The sequence below is a fragment of the Manduca sexta genome, chromosome 3 (assembly GCF_014839805.1).
Source record: "Manduca sexta isolate Smith_Timp_Sample1 chromosome 3, JHU_Msex_v1.0, whole genome shotgun sequence".
In the NCBI taxonomy this organism is placed as follows: Eukaryota; Metazoa; Arthropoda; class Insecta; order Lepidoptera; family Sphingidae; genus Manduca; species Manduca sexta.
In genome coordinates this window covers 4,359,143-4,381,723 of record NC_051117.1, presented here as the reverse complement: position 1 = coordinate 4,381,723, position 22,581 = coordinate 4,359,143, and the positions used below count along the sequence as shown (strand labels likewise).

The 22,581-nt window shown below is 35.3% G+C and overlaps 2 protein-coding genes and 1 long non-coding RNA gene across 4 annotated transcripts in view; 1 reads left to right on the top strand and 2 right to left on the bottom strand.

The window, feature by feature from the left end:
- Position 1: 1 nt before the first annotated feature.
- Positions 2–6,631, bottom strand: LOC115456053 (homeobox protein ARX; the record flags this gene model as incomplete). Of its 2 annotated transcripts, none has more annotated exon segments than XM_037440195.1 (6): positions 2–140; positions 1,055–1,178; positions 2,561–2,603; positions 3,091–3,224; positions 3,572–3,724; positions 6,484–6,631. In XM_037440195.1, coding segments are annotated over 5 exon segments (577 nt in total), but the record flags the coding sequence as incomplete, so codon positions are not given.
- Positions 5,503–16,722, top strand: LOC115456054. Its single transcript, XR_005112573.1, has 3 exons — positions 5,503–5,781; positions 15,864–16,025; positions 16,433–16,722. It is a non-coding gene; the product is annotated as an uncharacterized LOC115456054 (long non-coding RNA).
- Positions 10,239–22,581, bottom strand: part of LOC115456051 (IQ motif and SEC7 domain-containing protein 2) — a 226,513-nt gene continuing 214,170 nt past the window's right edge. Inside the window, 11 exon segments of the mRNA XM_030184911.2 lie at positions 10,239–15,379; positions 15,870–16,010; positions 16,430–16,560; positions 16,935–17,013; positions 18,267–18,470; positions 18,750–18,876; positions 19,487–19,624; positions 20,236–20,445; positions 20,811–20,991; positions 21,316–21,533; positions 21,806–22,063. Coding sequence (XP_030040771.2) covers positions 15,276–15,379; positions 15,870–16,010; positions 16,430–16,560; positions 16,935–17,013; positions 18,267–18,470; positions 18,750–18,876; positions 19,487–19,624; positions 20,236–20,445; positions 20,811–20,991; positions 21,316–21,533; positions 21,806–22,063 — 1,791 coding nt within the window. The 3' untranslated portion in view covers positions 10,239–15,275.

Sequence of the window (22,581 nt, the reverse complement as noted above, 5' to 3'; positions counted from 1 at the left end):
CCTGGTATAGTTATGAAGTCCCTCATCTCCAGCGCCAGTGTGGAGGGCGAGCGCTCTCCCGGAGACCTCCCGCGGGGATACTGGTCACAGCCGGCCTTTTGCTGTTTGCGCCACTTCGCCCGGCGGTTTTGAAACCAAACCTATTTAGTGATTACCTGCAGTTACTGCTCTGTTTGGTTCATTAGGATGGGGCGTTGTGATTGTTTTGTATCGTTTGGAATGAAGGTTGTTTTGACCACGTTTTGTGTAAATTAAGACTTAATTTCTGAGTTGGATTTATTACCAGGTAACTATTGCTCTTTACGACTCAAAAGTACAATCAGCCATATAAAAGCTGAATAAATTGAAAACTTCACCTCGTCTACACCCTTCTTTTACTTCACAAATATAATAAAAGGGATTTAATTTATTTTATACAATGAAAAATAATGCTTCAATTAAATTAAATGTATTGATATTTTGAAGTTTTGAACTTGTCATAACTACTTTCGTTGCTGACTACATATGGATTTTTGAAAATATCTAATAGAGATCGATTCTCTCACCGTTAAACAAATTATTTGAAAGAAAAAATGATGGATAACTGAATGTAAAACTTTGCTCAACTTATACTTCAAAATGAATCTAATTATCCAGCCTGAATACTCAATCATACAATTTCTTTACGTTGCAACAAATATGGAGTCTACCACTTACCATCAGATGTAGTGGGTTACAATGCCGCGTACGTATAAAAACAAACTTACTTATAATTATATGTTTTATGATAGATATTTTAGAGAAACAATAATTTCTGGTGGTAAATATATTTTATATCCGCCAGGATAGCGACCACCGTACACAGATGTTGAAACCCCCCTTAGTGGCTAAAATAAATGTGTCACGTTCCGGGATCAGCCTGTGTATATCCGGTTCCAACAGGCCGGCATAATTGTGTCGACTGTCGATGGGTAATCATCTCTCGTCAATCGACATTCTTTTGGACCCCACTCCATTTACCACCAGGAGGGATGGGGTCACATTCCCGATATGTAAAAAAAAAAATATAGTTCACCTGGACTCTAGCTTCAGTCAAGTCAATTCTCATGGCCAGCTCCTCCCTGAAGAACACGTCAGGGTAGTGTGTCTTGTGGAAGGCCGCCTCCAACTGCTCCAGTTGTACGTTCGAAAATGTTGTTCTAGAACAAATTGTATCACTAATTTATTTACTTTTTAACCGACTTCAAAAAAAGGAGGAGGTTTTTTTTTTGTATGTTTGTTACCTCAGAACTCGCTCATTTATGAACCGATTTGGAAATTTCTTTATTTATTCGAAAGAATTTCTTGCCAGATTGGTCCCATAAATTTTTTTTCAAGATCGCTTCGGTAGTTTGGTTTTAAAATTAAAAAAACTAGAATAATTATGTCGTCCAAGAAAACGAAATCCAGAATTTAGCTTTGCTGTGACGCATTTAGTTATGATTTTGCATTGAGTTTGGTTGACTGTACTTCTCACATACTTATACATATAGCATAACATCTTTTTGAAGGCGGTTTAATTTTTTTGTTAAAATTATTTTATATTTTGCACTAACCCAAAAACTCACATCATGCCTTTATCCTTAAAGGGTAGGCAGAACCACAGCTAGGGCATCCACTTTTCGCTGTATGTGATCCGTCCAATAAGCGAGACTTTTACCATAAACATAGGTTTCAGATTCCGAGCTAATAATAGTAGAAAAACCCAATATCACTGCCCGCGATTAGAACCCAGGACTTTAGGACGGTAGTCATATCACACGCAACACAACTACTCCACCGCAACATTCGTATTTTGTACTTAGCAATTATTTCTTTTTATATTTGAAAATATGCGTGGTGAATTTGGTTTTTACCTGAAAGTATGAGTCATCTTAACAAAGTTCTTAATATAAACGACATGTGAGTATAGCGTAGGATGACTCGAATACTAAAAATGGAATATGTCGAGAAAGCTATTAAGTATATTTTATTATTAGGTACTTTATAATGCTTCTTAGAAAATATATTATGCGTCATGTTTTCTAAAATAGTAAGTATAAGCATGATTTATGACTAGTTCTGTGTGACGTATATTGCGTGCGCGGAACGACACCGCTTTGAAATCCTGGGTTCGAATCCCAGAGCGGTCAAAGTGAAATTGGTTATTTTCTTCTTAGTATGAGCCCGGAGGCTGGAATATGTACCCAATGTCGCTAAGACGGTAAAGGTAAACGTCCTCGCGGCCGAATACCCACCAAATGGACAGACGTTATTAAATCGGTTGCAAGGTGTTCCCTTACTGAATGTACACGCAGTGCCATGAACAGAGAGAGATGGAGGAGACTCGCTAAAGTCGCAATCAATTTATCAGACAATCCATAACCACGACCACTCTGCCAGGAGTGTACGACTGAGAAGAAGTCGCTAAGACATCATGCGATGGAACATACTGGCACTTTTCCGCCCGCTTTGGTTGCACCTCTGCCTACCCATTCAGGGATAAAGGCGTGATGCATGCTGTATGTTTAGAATAACGTAGTATTTATGAAGTGTCTGGTACCTGTATCGCCTTTGTTTTCGTTTTGGGACATCGCCTTTTGAATCTGAAAAATCAATATTTCAGAAAGTATTAACGAATTGATTGAGTATTGACGATTGACTTTCACAAGTATCAAGTAATTTTTATTTAACAATTATCGTATTAAAATGCTAATTTAGATAATGTCCCACTACTGGACACGGGCCTCCTCTACCACTGAGAGGGAATAGGTCGTAGTACACCACACTGGCTTAGTGCGGTTTGATAGGCTTCACACACCCTCAAAACTCCTATAAAGTACTTCTCTGGTATGCAGGTTTCCTCACGATGTTTTTCTTTACCGTTAAATCAAGCGATAACTCACAAAGTATACACACATAATTTTAGAAAATTCACATAGAAGAACCCTTGGGTTTTAAACCTGCCGACATTCGTCTCGGCAGTCCATTCCACACTCAACTAGTCTATCGCCGCAATGTATGATTACAATAGTATGATTGTATTTAACAATAAACTCTCATCTACTTTTGCATAAAAAATGAGTAATTTACTTGATTTGGGCGAATATTCTTCATCTTCCTCGTATTGTTGTTCGACGCTCTCCTCAGCAGGCTCGGTGTTGGTTGTAAACGTTTCTGTCGCATCGTTCTCAGAGCGTTCGCAAAGTACTGACCCGGGACCCAAACTGCGAATAAATTAATAAGTAGCTGTTAGAGAGACTTCAAGAAATATTTTATTATTGAAAACTAGTTCACAAATTTTATCAGGTAATTTTGGGTAAATTTTATTTTCTTAAATTAAATAGGTTTTTAATAATAATAAATCATTATTGGAATACGTAAGGGTACAATATTATTTATTAAACTTTATTGTGCACCAGGGATACAAATATTAAAACAAGAAAAGAGAAAAATTTACAAATGGCGGTTTAATCGCACAAGGCAATCTCTTACAGACCATGGGATGGATATAAGAGAAAATGGAATAATAAGGGGAATAATAATTATTTGATTAAATACCAACTGTACTAACGATACAAACCCGTTGAATAAGTTGGGAATATTGTAGCAGAAGCTGGTAGTCGGTGAGACATCGTCGTTGAGTATCGCCGCGGAATCGAACCCAGCGGCGCTCGAGCTGCCTTCACGCCCATCCAAGGATTCCTCCATTTGAACCTGAAACTGTCTGATGACAAATATTCATAGACATTATCAGTCTTACTTGTTTTAGCGTTATTTATTTTATTTAAAACTTTATTTTACATCGTAAATATAAGAAGACAAATTTGTATACAGAGAGTGGAAATGATTAAAACATCGGTTGTACAAATTGGGGTCTTATCGCTCGAGGCAATCTCTACCAGACAGCCATTGGACGGAGATGATAAAAATATTCGAAAGGGCAGCGTAAAGAGGTGGTTAAGAATTGCTTAAATAGCTGTCAAAAATATAACCGGTTCCTAGTTTAAATCTTAATAAGAGGCAAGATGGCTTTGACTTAGCTGATAGAGTAATTTGTGTTTCAACTAAGCATAGCTTCGCAAATTTTTATAAGTTAGACTGTGTATCTACGGCAGTGCTGAAGGGTCCATATAACCCGATTCCTACCGGCTTCCCTTTATATAGCAGTGGCGAAGGGTGATATTCTCCAAAAGGTAACTATAGGGTAAAAAATGCTTTAGTTATTGCCGCCAATTTAAAAAGAAAACAAAAACTAAGACAAACGTTATTAATCTTAAAAAAGAAGCCGGTAGGAATTGTATTGTTACTCGATGCAAAAAAAAGCTTTGGCTATTGCCCCCAATTTAACAGAAAACAAAAACTAGGATAAACGTAATTAATATTAAAAGGGAAGCCGGTAGGAATCGTATTGTATGGACACATCGCCACTGTTATGTAGCATCTAATTAGCATTAGAACGATTTGCAGACCTTCATGCATAACCTATATGTTGTGGCTTCGCTTTCGGAAAAATTTACCTTTAGCCACTAATCTATGGTTGAAGGCTAATCGAGTTTAGCAGCATTTTTAGCAATATTGAGTTTTATACATATTTGGATTTAACATATTTTCCGTGACTTTAAGCCGTAATTAAAAACTATCGAACAATAAATGTAGTTTTAAATGAGCGTTTCACTTGTCTATATCGTGCATAGTGCAGTATAGAAGCCAGTGGCAACCCTAAGATTTCTGGGTTCAAATGTAAATTTTAAAACACTATCCAGATTGATGAGTCATTGAATATCTCACACCGTTTGTGTCAGTAGCGCTAATCTTTAAACTAAGTACGTAAAAAATATTTTCTGCAACATGTAAGGTTGTTGCGCAGGCTACACGTTCTAGGGGTATAAGGGGAGATAGATAAAAGGCTGATTCCGCTACATGATATCCAACGACCTGATGTAACTAAAGGTATTTACTTTAAGAAAAATATTTACTCAGAGGTAATAAAGTTAATTGTGTGTATACGGGAAACGTTGTACCATTATGTATCTCAGTTTAAGTAGTCACTAAGCCCTTTGGCTTCAAGATCAAGATCAAGATTCAAGATAAATGAAACACGGAACTAGTAATACGTACATCTTCCCTGACTAATAAAATAATTTAATTAATTATTTAAAAATCAAACACTTAAATCTAACTTCATAATCTTAACCTTTTGCCTTGTTGAAATTGATTTATTTATACGCAATGAAATTATTAATACATGTTATATCTTTATTAGAAAAATCCAATTATCTCATGATCAACACGGCTTCTTGAAACATCAAAGAGAAAAGGACCACAAGGCTGAGGCGCAAAGCTCTCAAGTCCGCCCCAAGGTGAATAACCGAGGAGCAAGTTGTGTCGGCTCGGGCGTCGCTTAAATTGAATTAAATGTGTATAATTTAGTTAAGTTTATTAAATTACCACTAAATGAGTATAATTTGTGTCGTTTTACCATTACGCCATTATTAACGGAACGGTTGTGCACACGTCCCGAGGGACGGCGCCATTCCGCCAAGTTTGACATGTAAATTGGCGGGAAACGCGTTCGGAAACCTCAATTGGTTTAAGAAGTTTTTAATGTTTTTGAATTTGGAATTGTTAGTGTATTTGTTATTGGTGAAATTGATTTTTATCATGTGTGTTGTTATTTGATTTTGTGACTGTAGTGTGTTTGCTGGTCCGAAATTTAAAAATTTGTTATGTGTAGTTTTTGCAGTAAGAAGAGAATATAATCACGCCTGTGACTACAGAGAGGTAGGCAGCAGAAATACATTTATATTTGAATTATACTTCCACCCAATACTAAGTTATTAAGCGGATAATAATGCTTAATTTATTAATATCCAAAACATCATAAAATATAGGTACTATTGTTATATAATATTATATATTATCAATATAGTATAAATTAGCTGCTCAGAATATTTTTATTCTTGTGTTGTTGTCGTATTTTCTTTGTAATTTATTCCACATTGAAATTTACAAAAAGTAGTTTATTAGTTAGGTATACATTTAATACCATTCATATATTTTATTGTAGGCAGATACTCATACGTTAATAATTAAATTAACTAGTTTTAATTTCTACGTAGGTATTGATAGCATTATATTTTTGGGTAACAAGCAATAAAAATAAAAACTATATATATACTTGGAACGTGGAAATGATAAAAATTTACCATATCTATAGTACGATATTTCCAAAACCAAAAAAATACGTCAATAAAGATTATTTAGACTTGAATATTTATAAAATATTTTTTTAATATGCTCAATTTAGCATCTGACTATTCAGTTAATAATTATCTGTTGACTTTGTCAAAACATAATTATTAAAAACCTTTCACATTATTAGGGTTATTCAATAAATATAGCGGTAAATAAATTTTAACCAATTATTTCCTTACAAAGATAAACTATAATTTAATATAGAGCAATAATTAAGTTAGTACATACCTCTATTAATAGAGAATCCAGTGCATAACAATTTATTTTCAATAATTAAATAATGGTGGGCGAAGTCGACGGCTGTAACTATCGTCACGTGGTCAAATGTACTGAAAGTGGACGCGCGGCCATCCGCCGTCCGAACTAAAACACGAAACTGTGGAGTAGCTGTTTAATTAAAATATTTTATATCATCGACATAATTGTATTACGTACTGGATCTGGCGTTCCGTACACCTATTGTGTTCGAGTGAACTGTACTGCAATCCGTACACCTGTTTAGTATGATTTCAACATTGACAGCGTGTGGTTATGTATGGAGTGAAGCTCATAATATAAGAACTCGATTCTAAGTGTAAACGTGGACGAGAATAAAAAATATTAGTCAAATAATTAAAATTATTTGAAACTTGGACGTGAATAAAAATATTAGTCAAATAATTAAAATTATTTGTTGTTCAAGTGAATACATAGGTTATAACAGTGACGTTTTGGTTGATATTTTAATGAACAGTAATATTTTAGTTCAGATTTTGAATAAATAGTTTATATGGACGTTCGTGTCTATAGAATACCTATACGTCAGTGATTTAAATATAATCAATAAATATAAATATATGGTTAAATTATTTCTTTAGGTATATTTACTGTATACTTCAATAAAGAATTAAAGATTTCTTTCATTGATATTCATCAATGAACATAGTATAGTGTTGCCTACAGCGCTCTAAGCGATGAATTTTTAAACAAAGCAGTATGACATGTTATTTAAATCTTAAGTCAAAGATTTTGCTATTGCATCTCGGACGTGCATTGTTTAAAGTTTGTTTAACGAATTAAGTAATAATGTTCATTACAAATCAATTTTTTTTAAGTGTAGATTAAATAAACAAATTAACACATAAATTCCAAACGTACAAAAATTATTCTTTAAACTTTTGTCTATAAAATATAAAACGTCGACTCCACGTTTTTTCACCTGCCTAGAAAACTCATGACGTTTACTATTGCTACGAGTCTAAGCACAGCTTAGGGGGGTGGGGGTGAAGACCCACAAGTGGGATATCGTTGTCCGTACTGCGGCTTTCCGAAGCCCGCTGATGAACTCGCGAGAAAGAGACGGATGTATATCTATTTCAACCATGGGAATTTTGATTCGGTAAATCTTTTTAGTATAGATTATGGTAAGCCGTAGATCGGTTTGTGGTTAGCGGCTTCGACAGAAGTTGGGTTTTGCGTGTGGGTTCGAATCCTGAAAATATTAAGATTGTAATACATATATAGTATCACGTCTCTATTCCATAGGATTAGGCAGAGACTATGGATTAACACTTTGCAAGATTCTGGTATACTTCTCTCGTTTCATCCACCTTCATCAATATTTTTGTGCATTCCCGCCGGTTCAGAGTACTTTTGACTTGGCGTTTACTAAGAATAATTTAATCAATATTATTAAAATATAATAATGTATATTACTGGTATTTCCATTGCTCGACGTACGTGAAATCCAAATATGGGCTTAAAACAATCGAAATTTCATTTTTTTTTGTGAATACAGCAAAGTGACCTGCACCTGATGGTAAGTGGAGTGGGTTCCAATAGAATGTCGACTGACGAGAGATGAATACGCCTCGACAGTCGACACAATTATGCCGGCCTGTTGAACCGGATATACACAGGCTGATCCCGGAACGCGAGATACTTACGTAGGCTATTATTAATATCCAAAAGCATTTAGCTTCCTAAGGATCGCTTCTTTTTACTTTTCTTTGTATAATGAAAGTAATGCTCAAACAAATACCATCAAAAATAGATTTGTAACAATATATTTGTCAAAACATTTATGTGTTGTACCAAAAATAACTTTGTGTAGTTATTTACCAGAAAATTTCGATGGAACGCGCCAAATTTAATGCTAATAAAAAGGATTGAAATAAAAAATATATTCGTTTAAAGTTAATCTTGCGGATAAACGTGATCCGATTAAGGTGCTCCCCAGCAAAACGGCGTGTTAACCGTATTTTTAGAAGCTATCTACCTCGAAATACATGGAACATATAGAAAAAATAAACATACCCCCAAAATATACTCTTTATATTTAGTCGTTTTAAAAATTCATGTCGACAAAAAACTCATACTTTTTACAATATGTTAACTTTAATGGTTACTATTCGTTATAACGTGGGTATTGTGTCAGTAATTTCACGAAAAAATGTCGCTAAAATTGTTGGTACCTATATTATAAACTGTTAATCGCTTTGCGTCCGACTCCCTAGTGCCTCGGTATTTTTATGACAGTACGACTGCAATGCTGAGGACTTGGGTTCGATCCCCGGGTCGAGCAGTGGTATTGGGATTTTCTACTGAGTATCAGTTTGGAATTTGTGCTCGATATGGCGATAAGCTCACCCACTATAACGTAAGTAATACGCACAGCGGAAAATGGGTGCATAGATTGCGCCTCTGCCTACACCTTCAGGGATGAAGTCGTGAGGGTATGCGTTTCGACCTTAAACAATATTATATCATTTCAAAACTAAATTATATTCCTATGTGTTATATTTTGCATGTAATTAATTCTTCATGTTCTTGTATATTATGACTGCCACCGTTTATTTAACGGTGATTTTGCCAATTTTGTCGAGTAATAATAGCAGATACAAAACAAAAACAGACTACATCAGATCGCTGTTTTTGGTTCAATCATGTGATTAATTCATATAGCTTTTTAAAATACACGTTTTAATTAGATGTTCAAGATTGACAGACGCCAATGACAACATACAAAATTACCAAGGAGTAATTATGCATACAGTATGTTCTAATGTATATAAAAATATCTTTTCCCATAATGAGCATAATCTAGGTATGTATTTATAGGTAATATTATATAACAGACATTCAACAATATAGTTAGTTATTAGGTACGTTTTGTGTTACCTATTTACCAAGGGGATGATTTGAATCTGTAATAATGATAAAGAAGTGCCGTGACGTCATTAAAACAAACACTTTACTCTTGACATATAAATGTCATTCCGTAATTATTACTTTCATTATTGGAAACTAGGGACGGTGTCAATAGATGCGACTCAGTTATACTCTGAGCTGAGATGCTGTCAAATTGAAATCTCTAATCTAATTGATTGAAAACCTACATTTCGATCAATATGCTGGTAGTATATATTTTATATACGCCCGCATAGCGACCACCGTAAATACGACACAATGTGTTAAAACCCGCCATAGTAGCTCACGGAAGTGTGTCGCGTTCCGGGATCAGCTTGTGTATACCTGGTTCCAACAGGCCGGCATAATTGTGTCGATTGCCGACGGATAATCAACTCTCGTCAGTCGACGTTCTATTGACCCCACTCCACTTACCATCAGGTGTAGTCCCGTCACTGCCGTGCACGTATGAAAAAAGCATATTTTAAAGTAACTTACAAATTAGGCTTGTAGTTTTGCAAATTGTAGAAACTGGTTGCGTGTATCCAGACTGATGGAACAGACAGGTGGAATTTTACTAATTTTTATTCTTAGTGCAGGGATCAGAGTTTCAGAAATTTCAAAAATAACCCTAAATAATGTTAATTTTAACAGTATATAAGGGCTAATTTCTTATTCATCAGATAAAAATTATCCATCAAATTGATTTCATTAAACCGTTGTTTTTACTTCGCTTGTGTTGTTTAATGTACCAATAAGTTTGATTATCATAAAAAATAAGCTCTAAAGGTGATAATAAATAAAACAACAAAACATCCTCATGAATGTTAATTCATATTTAATAAATAAATACATTTCCATTGTTTTTCTTTAAATAAAACTATTGTAAGTGACTTAGTTGCAATAACTCTCAACAACATTTTATATTACAACACATAATGTGACGCGAACGCGTTTATTGCTTACCGCTATTATTTAACAATAACTAAAAGATATATATTAGAAAGTACTCTTCAATATACATACAAAGTTAAGATAATAAGTTAGTAAGATATATATTACAGAAAAAAAAGAAATCCCTTCTACATTATATTAAACAAAAAATACACCGCTCGTATACCTTTACTTGTAAATTTAATCAGCATCAAATCGAATGAAATTAATTCGATTATTAATTATTTTTGCTTCGATATTGATATCGATATTTATTTCATTTATTACAAGTAAAGCGATACTATAATAGGTAAGAGATAGATCTCTTAAACTAAATCATTAATCAGTTTAACGTATCGACCATTGTAGATAATTTTATATTCTTTCAAACAATTTGAACACAAAAATATGACATCTTTGGCTTCAAGCGAAATTTACAAAAAGCTTATACATCCCACACTATCGATTGTGATTCGTTCCAAATGACTGTTTAAAGCAAAAATGTTGCGAATAACTAATTTAAAAAGGTGAAATCGACCATAGCTATTCCTGCATAGAGTTTCTTTTTAATTTTCTGAATCTCTCTTCTCAATATCAATTGAAAGAAATCAGAAGATTGTTTGATTAAAAAAGAGTTTCTCTTGCCGTCAGAAAGGTGTATGGAATACATGTCATTTGGAACATATCACAACCACGGAAACACATAATATACCGTATCCCTAATGAAATTAAGACGCATTTCGCTTGAAATACGTTCAAGAAATTACATTCGAGTTTGTTATAGCGTCTCACTGTGTAGAATGACAGACGTCTATCATTACAGCATTCAAGACCTTTAGTCTAAGAAATAAGGTCTTTTTTAGTTGCTCGTAAATCGTCCTTAAATAGAAGGCACTCGAATTTCTCAAAGCAATATTTTTTATCTACTTTTAATGGGAAATATTATTTATCTATCTAATTATGCAGATATTAATTCATCAATTTCATGAAATTACCGTTTCACCAATAGTTAGATAGTTAAGTTAGTTTGAAAGTTCGATAGTTCAAAGATAAGTACCAAATAAATGTCAATTTTATATTAAGCCCAATTTCAGAGTCATGAATCACCAAATATTGGTAACATTTCTTCTTCATTTCTCAGGCTTTGGGCCCTCGATTTTGAAAGATGACATTCTTGAAACTACACTACTTCTAAAATAAAGGTCTAAAGAAATATCGCTAAAACATAATCGTTCAATCTGTCATTGTACACAGCAACACGCGACGAAATAGAAAAATCGTAGATTACAATATACATAAGGTTCAAAATTCAATTGGAAACATTTATCAATTCCTTTCATTTTGTCATGCATTACAATTTTTTTTTTTTATAACTACAACGCGATTTTTAAGGGAAGTTATAACGTGCAGCCAGCAAACAAAGGAAAGAAGTCACAGGAGCAAAATTAAAGTCGATTTTAAAAGTGTCACCGACTGTACATAAAAAAAACATACGCTTATGAAATATGGAGATTCGTTTAGGTACAATAATGGACAGAATTTTTGGTAGCATGCCGATATGTTAGAAAAAGCATTTGGAAATAAACTGACAGAAGATTAGGCCCGGAACGCACATGCTACAAAGCATGCTTATTTTTAGTTTTCGTTAAGATAATAGTAAGTCATCGATGATAGCTATGACAGCCATAAACAATGGAAATAGCTTTAATTAATACCTACAAACATACAGTATTAATAGTTGAGTAGCATGTGATTTCCAGGTATAATGTAGGAGAAAGATTAAAAAATATATCAAAAAAATTAAATCATTTAGAACCGCTATCTAGAAATATGTTATCTATTAAACTAAATGTTTGAAAGACATTTCATTACTAGGCCAAAATAAAATTTAAACAATATCGATAGAAATACACGAAAAAATATTTTCTACACTATATATATTTTCAATCCTTCCCCTACAACATAATCTACAGTAATTCAAAGTTAGTTTATTAATCCTTCAATTCAACAAATCGCTTATTAACCACTATCTAATCACGTATCAAATAGTAGAAACAACAAGCAGAGTCGGCACTATGGCAGGGTGAGAGGAGCGGCCGCTTTACACTTTATTCAACTGTTTAATACTGGCTTTTCTAGAATTTTTCATTTCGTAACAATCGATAGATTCCAATAACCATCGCTTATCGTCTTGTTAAGAATAATCGATTCCAAAACTATCGCGTATGTTACGTTTGGTATATCGATAAGTATGATATTGCGGTCTCTGTAATCGATAAATTGATGTCGACGATGATCTCACTCTACCAGTTTTAAGAACCAGCGCCGACTCTGACAACAAGCTCTACATAACCAGTACAAAGTCAACAGTGTCATTATTAGTCAACATTATTTTAAGATTTCTGACCGGTCGTTAGTCACTTCCGAATATCGATATTTATCGAGTGTTAAAGCGCTGCGTTTGTTGATTGTATTTATCGAATATTGTGTATTAATATAATTTTATATTGAAGTTCATTGGTATTATTATTATTGGCAATTTGTTTTCGTATTATGTAAATAAGAATCTGGAGTTTTGGACTATCGATATATTTCAGGCAAACGCAGCGTTTTAACGCTATAACACCGTCCTAAGGACAATGACCGGTCATAAGTCACAATATAAATATACTTATATACTATAGGTATACGTTATGGTAAATCCAAGGGAAGTTGGTATCGGTAACGTCGAGATAAAAAAAAATATATTCAAAAGCAGCCTTCGAGTATAGTCGAGTAAAGAAAATCGTACATAGTTTTGGAAGAAATCGTTTTATCTTAACAATAATATATTAAATTTTAATAGAATTTAATTATGGACAATCGATAGTGATGCGCTATTGAAACGAACATTGACAATTTCAATCGATATTTGTGCGAAATTAATATTTCTCTACATTATAACACGAACATGGGATCGTTCATTCTAAACGGCATGTAACAATATAAAAACTTATAACAATGACTTTACCAAAAAAATATCGTAAAATCATATTTGTGTTTAATGTTAAACGATTTCAATGTTTTTTTATCGATATCCACTGTTAATGTTCGATTAATATATCGACTAAATATCTTGGAAATATGCAATTGAACCAGGAGCACACTATACTATTAAGTTAAATTTTCCTCAAAATCTAAATCTAATAAAATTCATCAACAATAGTGAATAAATTCGTATTTATCTTCTCATTCGATATAAATATACTATAACTGTGATGTATCTATATGTTATTCGATTTTACGAGTGCTTCAAAAATCTGCTTTTCTAATCCAAACGTATGTACAATTATTCTAAAGAAAATGTGATGATTTTTAAACATTCTAAGATATTTTTTGTCGATAAATTAAACCCTAATACCTCTCTGGCTTGGTAACATGCAATGAAAATTATTTAAAATCTAAGCAAATACATTTTCCGTTAGTTTGAATCGTTTTGAATTTTTTATCCCATGCTGTAACCACACAATAACTTTAGCTATAAAATGTATGAGTGAGCACCGATTCTGTCGATTAGAATATTCGAATTACAGTCAAGTCTGGAAAATAGTATGATGATCATAATACTACAGACGAATTGGGGAATAGTCGGAGAAGTTCACTCGTGATAAAAAAAATATTGAGGGTGCTTATGATCGATAAACATTAAAATTATTGTTTTTCAAGTTCATAACAAAGACTACCGCCTTAATTAATCAAAATCCTATATGATTTCTTTTTATAATCATATTCCCGGAATCTCTTACTAATGTCGCAAGAAATCATTTCAGACGCTTTGAAAATACAGATTGTAGAGTCAGAATCAGTGACAACTCATATTTAATCGATACCTAACAAAATCGCTACACCCAATAACGTGGACCCAAATTTCGTTACATTCACGTACCTTCGTTAAGTCGAAAGACTCCTAGCGTAGTCAAAATATATCGATATAAATTTTTACCGAGCTGTATCGAGTACGTATTTTAGTCAATAATTTCACAATAACACCATAAAACAACGGCACAATTCGATGTCTATGATTAAATGTTTTATCGATAAAAATAGAGATTTCCTATCAAGCATTGCCAATCTATCGATGTCTCTACGATTAAAAATTGAGTGAGTAATAAAAAGTTTTATTAAGTGTTTATCGTATCAACTACATAATAAAATTCGTGTCTGTCGTTTTATGGTGTTTGCGTTTCTAAAGTCGTAGCTTATACCGAGTTAATTTAATCGAATTTGTGTACCTAGATTGGCACTTAAACTGGAAGCGACCGCCTTAACCGTACCAAACACCCGAATGTACTCTATACCCTGATTACAATAAACCAGATTTTATAATAAATATGCTTTCCTGCAACATCCAAGACACACCATTCGATAGATAAATAACCCACTATGATACGATAGCGGGTTTTACCCAACAATATGTCCTTACGAACATTAAAAACATTTATGAATCAAATTACGATTTTCGTGACGAAATGCAAACAAGACTTAAATCTAAAACGTCTATGGAGATATCGTTATTGCATCGTGTTACAAAATATCTAATTAAAAATATTGCTAAGAAATGTTTTAAGGAATAAAAACAATTGTTTTCTGTGTTTAATAAAACAAAAAAAAATTAAGATGGCACTAAGAAAATGAGGTACCCGCCCATTTATAAATCAATCGTGTAACTTAAGATTTGAGTGTACCTATGGACCTTTTCAAAACTATTTCTCTTAATAAATAAAGTTGAAAATAACTAATATTTTCCTCAAAACGCAATTGTAAAATGTCCTTTATGTGAACCAATGTACGGTTCAATTTCGATATTATCGAACTTTACGGGGTGCGAAACTGTATGATCCCGTAATATCTCGTCACCGTAGTTGTAATGTAGTCATAGATTAGACTTCGGTGCTCTTTCCCACTTGTCCGTGTTTGGGGTCCGGTATGCCGGACGCGCTGAGCTTGCGTGTGCGTCCCGGGAATATGCCGCCGAATAAACGTCCTGTGGGATGGAAACATGATGATTAATAATCTTAATCACGAGACTCAATGTGAATTTCAGTTTAATTTTGTAGGAATCAAAGAATCTGACTATGAAAAACATAATATTAAGCTTTTATCATGCCTTTATATTCATAAATATGTTTGTGCTTGTGAAGACAACATTTTGTGCCTATTATTCAGTCCCAGGGACGATTAGAAGTGACGTTTATTCTACAATTCAGCACATGCTCATAAAGGAAGAGAAATGTGTGTATCTTAGTTTTAAAGACTGTTGTTGTATCTAGTTTGTGTTTATTTTTTGAACATGCTAAGTTATCCAGCGTCAATAATGGAAGTGATGTTTATGTTAATGCACATAAAAAAAATAATTGGTCATTGTAAACTACTTTCGATTTGGCTGGAGTATACTTATCGATACTTTTTTCATACCGACTTAATTCAAACGGTTAAGCTGTAAATATGAAATGTTATGAGCGTTGTAGTGTTACCTGGCGAGCGTTGCTCGGTGGGGTGTCGCGGCGAGGTGGCGTGCAGTGCGTTGCGGCTGCCGTGCTGGAACGAGACGGACATGCCGCTGTCCAGCGACCCCACCGACCCGCGCCGCGTCAGACGCTCCGCCGCCAGCGCCACTGAGACATGCTCGTGTTAGTCCAAATCGTAATCATCATAATTACTAGGTGCACACTAATAATATCAGCCCTGTACTATATACTGTCCCACTGTTGGGCTCGGGCCTTCTCTGCTAATGAGAGGGATTAGGCCTTAGTCCACCACGCTGGCCTAGTGCGGATTGGTAGATATCACACACCCTCGAAAATTCTTATAGAGAATTTCTCAGGTATGCAGGTTTCCTCATCCCTTCACCGAAAATGTGAACGTTGCATGCTTGAGTACTTGTCAATCGTAGATAGATCAATTTGCGGGACAGAGTCTGTCCCGCCGGGACATTTTAAAAAGTGCCTAAAATACGGGACGTGCTGGTAAATACGGGACGCCTGGCAAAGCTATGTAAAATGTACGTTAATTAAAAAAAAAAAACTGTAATCACCAGGGTCGTTGATGTCGACGAGCGAGTTGCTGAGCACGTTGCGCTTGATGATGCTGGTGGGCGGCGGGTTGGACGCCAGCCGCGACGGGGCGGCCGGCGCCGGGCACGACGGCGGCGGCGGCACCACCACTCTGCGGGCACAACACACAGTCACTTCTAAAGATAAAATCACTATATTGTACCTATAAATTTGCGTATAGAGGTCATAATATGAAAAATGAAGATACCTACTTACAAAGTAAAATTACCAGTTGTATTTTTTAATGTTAAATAAACTAGCAAATGAATAACTAGACGATAATATAACATTCATAATTAAAAATAATAGTGATTGCATAAGGAATTATCAGTTTAAAAATCGACTAATATTCAGTTAACCATAAATATATATTATTGATACATATCGATAAATTTTAAAAGTAATCGATATGGCGACATACCCGTGCACTTCAATAATTGATACATATCGATAAATTTAAAAAGTAAAATCGTTATGGTGACATACCCATGCATGTGAACGTGGTCCATACACTGTTGATGATCGATCTCAACATCGGCCACGCCACTGTCGCGGTTTTCCATTACTGTAAAAAAAAAGTATTTTTAAAGAAAAAAATATACATTCTTCACACATCATCGCAACAGTATAGAATAATATTCTAGCAAAGAATTTCTCAAAAATACTCGTCATTTCAATAAAGAGTCGTTATGGACGCAATAAATGTATGCGGACAGCTAAACATCGAAATCCTTAATCCAAAATTCATAAATCATTCCGAACCTTAGCCTTATCTTACTATACTTAGCCCAAATATCAATTATCCATATATAACTTCACTAGCTTTTGCTCGCGGCTCCGCCCGCGTTATAAAGTTTTTCAGGCTAAAGTTTTCCGTTATAAAAATAGTAGTTTCCCGGGAGCCTATGTTCTTCCCAGGGTCTCAAACTGTCTCCATACCAAATTTCATCTTAATACGTTAGGTAGTTTTGAGTTTAACACGTTAAGGCAGACAGATGCAGCGGGGGACTTTGTTATATTATTTAGAACTTTTTAAGTGAAACAATCCCGTCATACATCATTGTTGCATAACTTTAACCGTTTACGCAGCGTAGGCAACGGAAGCTCTCAAAACTCATAATTTTACCCGTTTTTGCAACATGTTTCATTACTGCTCCGCTCCTATTGGTTATAGCATGATGATATATAGCCTATAGCACTCCAGGAACAAAGGGCTATCCAACACAAAAAGATTTTTCAGTTCAAACCGGTAGTTCCTGAGATTAGCCATTACTGCTCCGCTCCTATTGGTCATAGCGTGATGATATATAGCTTATAGCGGTCCAAAAATAAAGGGCTATCCAACACAAAACGAATTTTTCAGTTGAAACCGGTAGTTCCTGAGATTAGCCATTACTGCTCCGCTCCTATTGGTCATAGCGTGATGATATATAACTTAGAGCACTCCACAAACAAAGGGCTATTCAACACAAAAATATTTTTCAGTTCGAATCGGTAGTTCCTGAGATTAGCCATTACTGCTCCGCTCCTATTGAATATAGCGTGATGATATATAGCCTATAGCTCTCCACGAACAAAGGGCTATCCAACGCAAAAAGAATTTTTGAGTTTGGACCGGTAGTTCCTGAGATTAGCCATTACTGCCCCGCTCCTATTGGGTATAGCGTGATGATATATAGCCTATAGCACTCCACGAACAAAGGGCTATCCAACGCAAAAAGAATTTTTCAGTTTGGACCGGTAGTTCCTGAGATTAGCGCGTTCAAACAAACAAACAAACAAACAAACTCTTCAGCTTTATATAATAGTATAGATTACCATTCCTGGAGGAGGCCGGTGCGTTCCTCCCCTTGCCCCTATTCAGCTCAGCCTCGATCCTCATCGCCTCCATCTCGTCCATCTCGGCGATGCTCTCGCGCAGGTCCTCGGCGAACTTGCAGCGGTCGTGTTCGTTGCGCGCGTTGAAGGTGGCGAGGCGGCGGCCGTCCACGCGCCGCGATAGCCGAATACCGAATGGGTAATCTGTGAGGACACAAAAGGTCATTTATATCGATGATTACTATTCGAATATCGATAATCTTCAAAAGTATCAAAAGATTAGTCATTTTATAATCGTATATGAAAGATTATTTATCGATTATCGGTTGGCCTTATCGATGTTACAAACAGTTACAATAAGTATTGATAGTTTTGGTAATTATCATAAAAATTGTTTAATAGAGACTATTTTAATATATTATTAAAATAAAAATTCAACCGCACATATCAGATAAAAATGTCTATTTTCCAGTTCATACTCACGCGGCACGGAAAACAGGTTGACCAGCATGCCGCACAGCGGGAACGATTGACGGAACGTGTACGTCACCGACGATTTCTTCTTGCTGAAGATCTTCGTTATCACCAGCAGATCGTTGAATAGGAACACCTGGGATGAGATAAGTTGGATTTTTATCGATAGAATATTATCTATGTTAGACGATTTCAAATATCGATTACTTTAATCGAATAACTACTGTTATGTTGTTCTTTATTTTTCAGTTAGAGAATTCCAAATATCGATCACCTTAGTCGAATGAGTACTATCTTTATCGATATCTTGCGAGATAATGAAGCATGTAATTTGCAGAATATCTTTATAACATTGATGTAATTTGAAATAAAGTTGCTGTTACAATCAATTGCCGATATTTAAACGTCCTTAAAAGTATTTTCAAATATATAAACATCCAACCATGCTTATAATTTAGTTATATATAGTAAAGAATATTTACTGAATAATATATAAAAAATGAATGTATTTTTTTTCTTTTTTTTTACTTTGAATGACAAGACGAACTGACAGTTCGCCTGGTGGTAAGCTATACGACCGCTCATAAACAATAGAAACACCATCGACTTTGAATTACAAAGTATTGTTTGGAATTCCACTGCGCTCGCCATCCTGAGACATGAGAAGTTAAATCTTATTATGTCCAGTAGTTACACGGGACATAATAAGACACATATGTAAGTATTTTTTGTAATCAGTGCAATACCTCTCTCTGATGTACGCCAGGCCGTTCCTTCTTGTGTATATCGGGGATCTCGTACAGACGGCAGTAGCAGACGAGCCGCCGGTGAGGGAGCGCCAGGTGCGGCTTCTTGCCCACGATCGTGGCTTGGACTTTCATCACCTTGAAAAACGAAATGTGATAGGGTTAATACCTATTTCAGCAACGAATTATAATCATTTTAATATTTCGTTTACTAATCCGGAAAAAGATATCTATTTTTCTATTATAGTGTTACAAAATAGTTTTCGTCACATTTATATTGTAATCATATCACATTTTGAATGATGTGTTTATATTTGCGAAATTGCCGAAAACTTAAGGTACAAGAATGCAGTCTGTATTATTCTAGTTTGTACATACATAGAGCCAATTAATAAATCATCAATCTTCTCAGAATTGACGAGCATTGTGCTATCAGACGAGCAAATTGCTCGTTTCAGTCAGTATTTTTTTTCTAAAAACTTTACTTAATTTAATACAACACCGTCGTGTTACAACATTTGTTAAACACCTCTCTCAAAAGTTATTTTTTTTATATCCTCAAAAAATATTTTTATGTTGTTCACGGAAATTACAAGTATTGTAATTAACATTAACTTCTTTTCGGCACTAGAGGTCAATATCATTAGATTTATATTAGTATAAGCAACCTAGGTTCTTATAAGTGTACATGACTGTAGGGTGCCAATAAAAAAAAAAGAAAAAAAATAAAAAAAAACAGTAAACCTCACCTGCGTAACATGGTCACTGCCGGGTCTGAACTCGCTGGCCTTGACCCGGTCGTAGATGCCGGCGAGCATGTCGCGGTCGATGTCGCCGCAGTCGTCGATGCCGCGCAGGTTGCGCACGAAGTCGTCGAGCGACATGCGCGCCTCGGGCTTCAGGTTGGGCGTGTGCAGGTCCGTGTTCAGCATTATTATCGCGAACGCTAGCACGAAGATCTGGAAGAGTAAGGTTATCGTTACTTATAGTTGCATAATTATCGATACATATAATATAGCATCGAATAGAGAAATAGATTTTAAATAATAGTTTATCACAATACACTCACATTTACAAAATTAAATAGGACATTCTAAAAATGGTGTAGGCAGATAGGTAATTTGCACTATCCAAAACTTTTGTGTACAATTTGCCGTAGTTCGCAGGCAAATTTCACACATCAATTAATAACTACATCTTATCGATATTACATATTTTTTTACTCATCGACAATCATATCGATATCTCTGTACTGTTAACTAATCGATAATGATATCATATCGATATCACACAAAAAATTTTCGATAATTGTATTGATATTTACAGTATCCTGAGTCCGTAGCCTCTGAACGAAGTCGGTGTTGCAGACGCAGTACCGCCTCGCAAACGCTTCCACCAGTCGCTCGATCTTCTGCGCCTCGCCTGGGAGTCGGAAGTGGGCCTGGTATCGACGGAGGGCCACATCCACAGCCATGCCGGACAGATCGAGTTCGTTTACGAAGCATCTGTTGGTGAGAATATGAAAATTGTGGTCAATAATTTGTTATATAAATATCTGACGTTTTCATATTTCAAAATAAAAACGATATTATTTTTTTTTTATATTTACTCCGTTATTGTAGGTTTGAAAGTTCATTTGGACGAATAAAAAATGTAATTACGCACTATCGTGGTTTTAAAATGTGTTGTCCCGATCATTATAATCCTTTTTATGTTAAAAATTACATGAATTACACACAAAAATTCTGTCCTGGTAGCATTCAGCACCTCAGCAATAATTTACTTAATTTAACTGTCGAATTTGTTATAAAAAACACACAAACACTCACTCCAAAACGGCCATGTTGAACGGGTTCTGGAGATTACCGAGGTACTCTCCGATCATTTGCTTGCTGAGTCCCTTCCGAGTGATCAGGAATCTGGCTACACCACGCGGCGAGTTTTCGAGAAACCCGCGAGCGATGAGATACGCCACACCGCGCTCTGGCTTCTTGTTGAATAGGTTCAAGCCGACGCGATATTGGCGCTTGCGCACCGTTTCTGATACCTGAAAGTGATGTAAAATACATTTGAATGTAAGTACATAATGTGCTAGTATGTACAGAGTACAAGAGTATGGTACATTTTGTCATTAAAATTTACAAATTATAACGTAATTTTATTTATATATAAATCATTTAGAAGTATTTATTTGGGAGGTACTGAAATATGTATCAAGGGGTGACATTCCATACATAATCATAATTTAAAAGTGCAAAATTAGTTTGAATTTTAGAACAAAAATGCAGGGTGTGTAGTGTTTTGAAATGGTGCGTGAACCTTGAGCGGTTGGTGCTGTTGGTGGTCGTGCTGGGGTCGGCAGCAGGGCGCGGCGTGTGCGTGTCCCAGCGCCATGGACCCCAGTGGGGCCAGAGGGGCCAGCGCCGGCGCCTCGTAGTACGGCGGCGCGTCCTGCCGCTTCCACACCGCGTACCGGTCGGCGTCGTATATGGCGCCCGAGGCGGAGGAGGCGCGCACGTGCGCGGCGTGCGCATGCGCGTGCGCGTGCGTGAATTGCTCGCCGTGCGAGTGCGCCTCCTGCGCGGCACCAGTGCCGTTAGACCAACGTGATTTGTGTTATATACAAATTGCGCCCGTATGTTTATCGCATTAACACTCCTTTTTTAATGACAAATTTGTTTATACAATAAATACATATAAATCAGGTGTGCCAAAATAGATTACCTGAATATTAAAATTATATAGTCACGTCAACCTTCTTTGTTTATTGATTTATAATATCGAAAACTATATTCGTTTCGATCTAGGACTTGTGAGGTTTTATTTAAGGATATGGATAATTAAAGTCAATGTTTATCACAGGGTAAATATGGTTTAAATATGCTGATAATAGGGGCGCAATGGTGCGATTTTTGGGGTCAAGACATTAAAATGATTTAATAAAAGTGGTTAATTAAAATTAATAATTCTTATTCATGCATTATTGGATCTGATTTCGGTCCAATTGTCGTTCATTTTTGAATATAATACAATTGCATCCACGTTCATAGAGATGTTTTATAAATGTACATATATAATAGACACATTCCGTCACC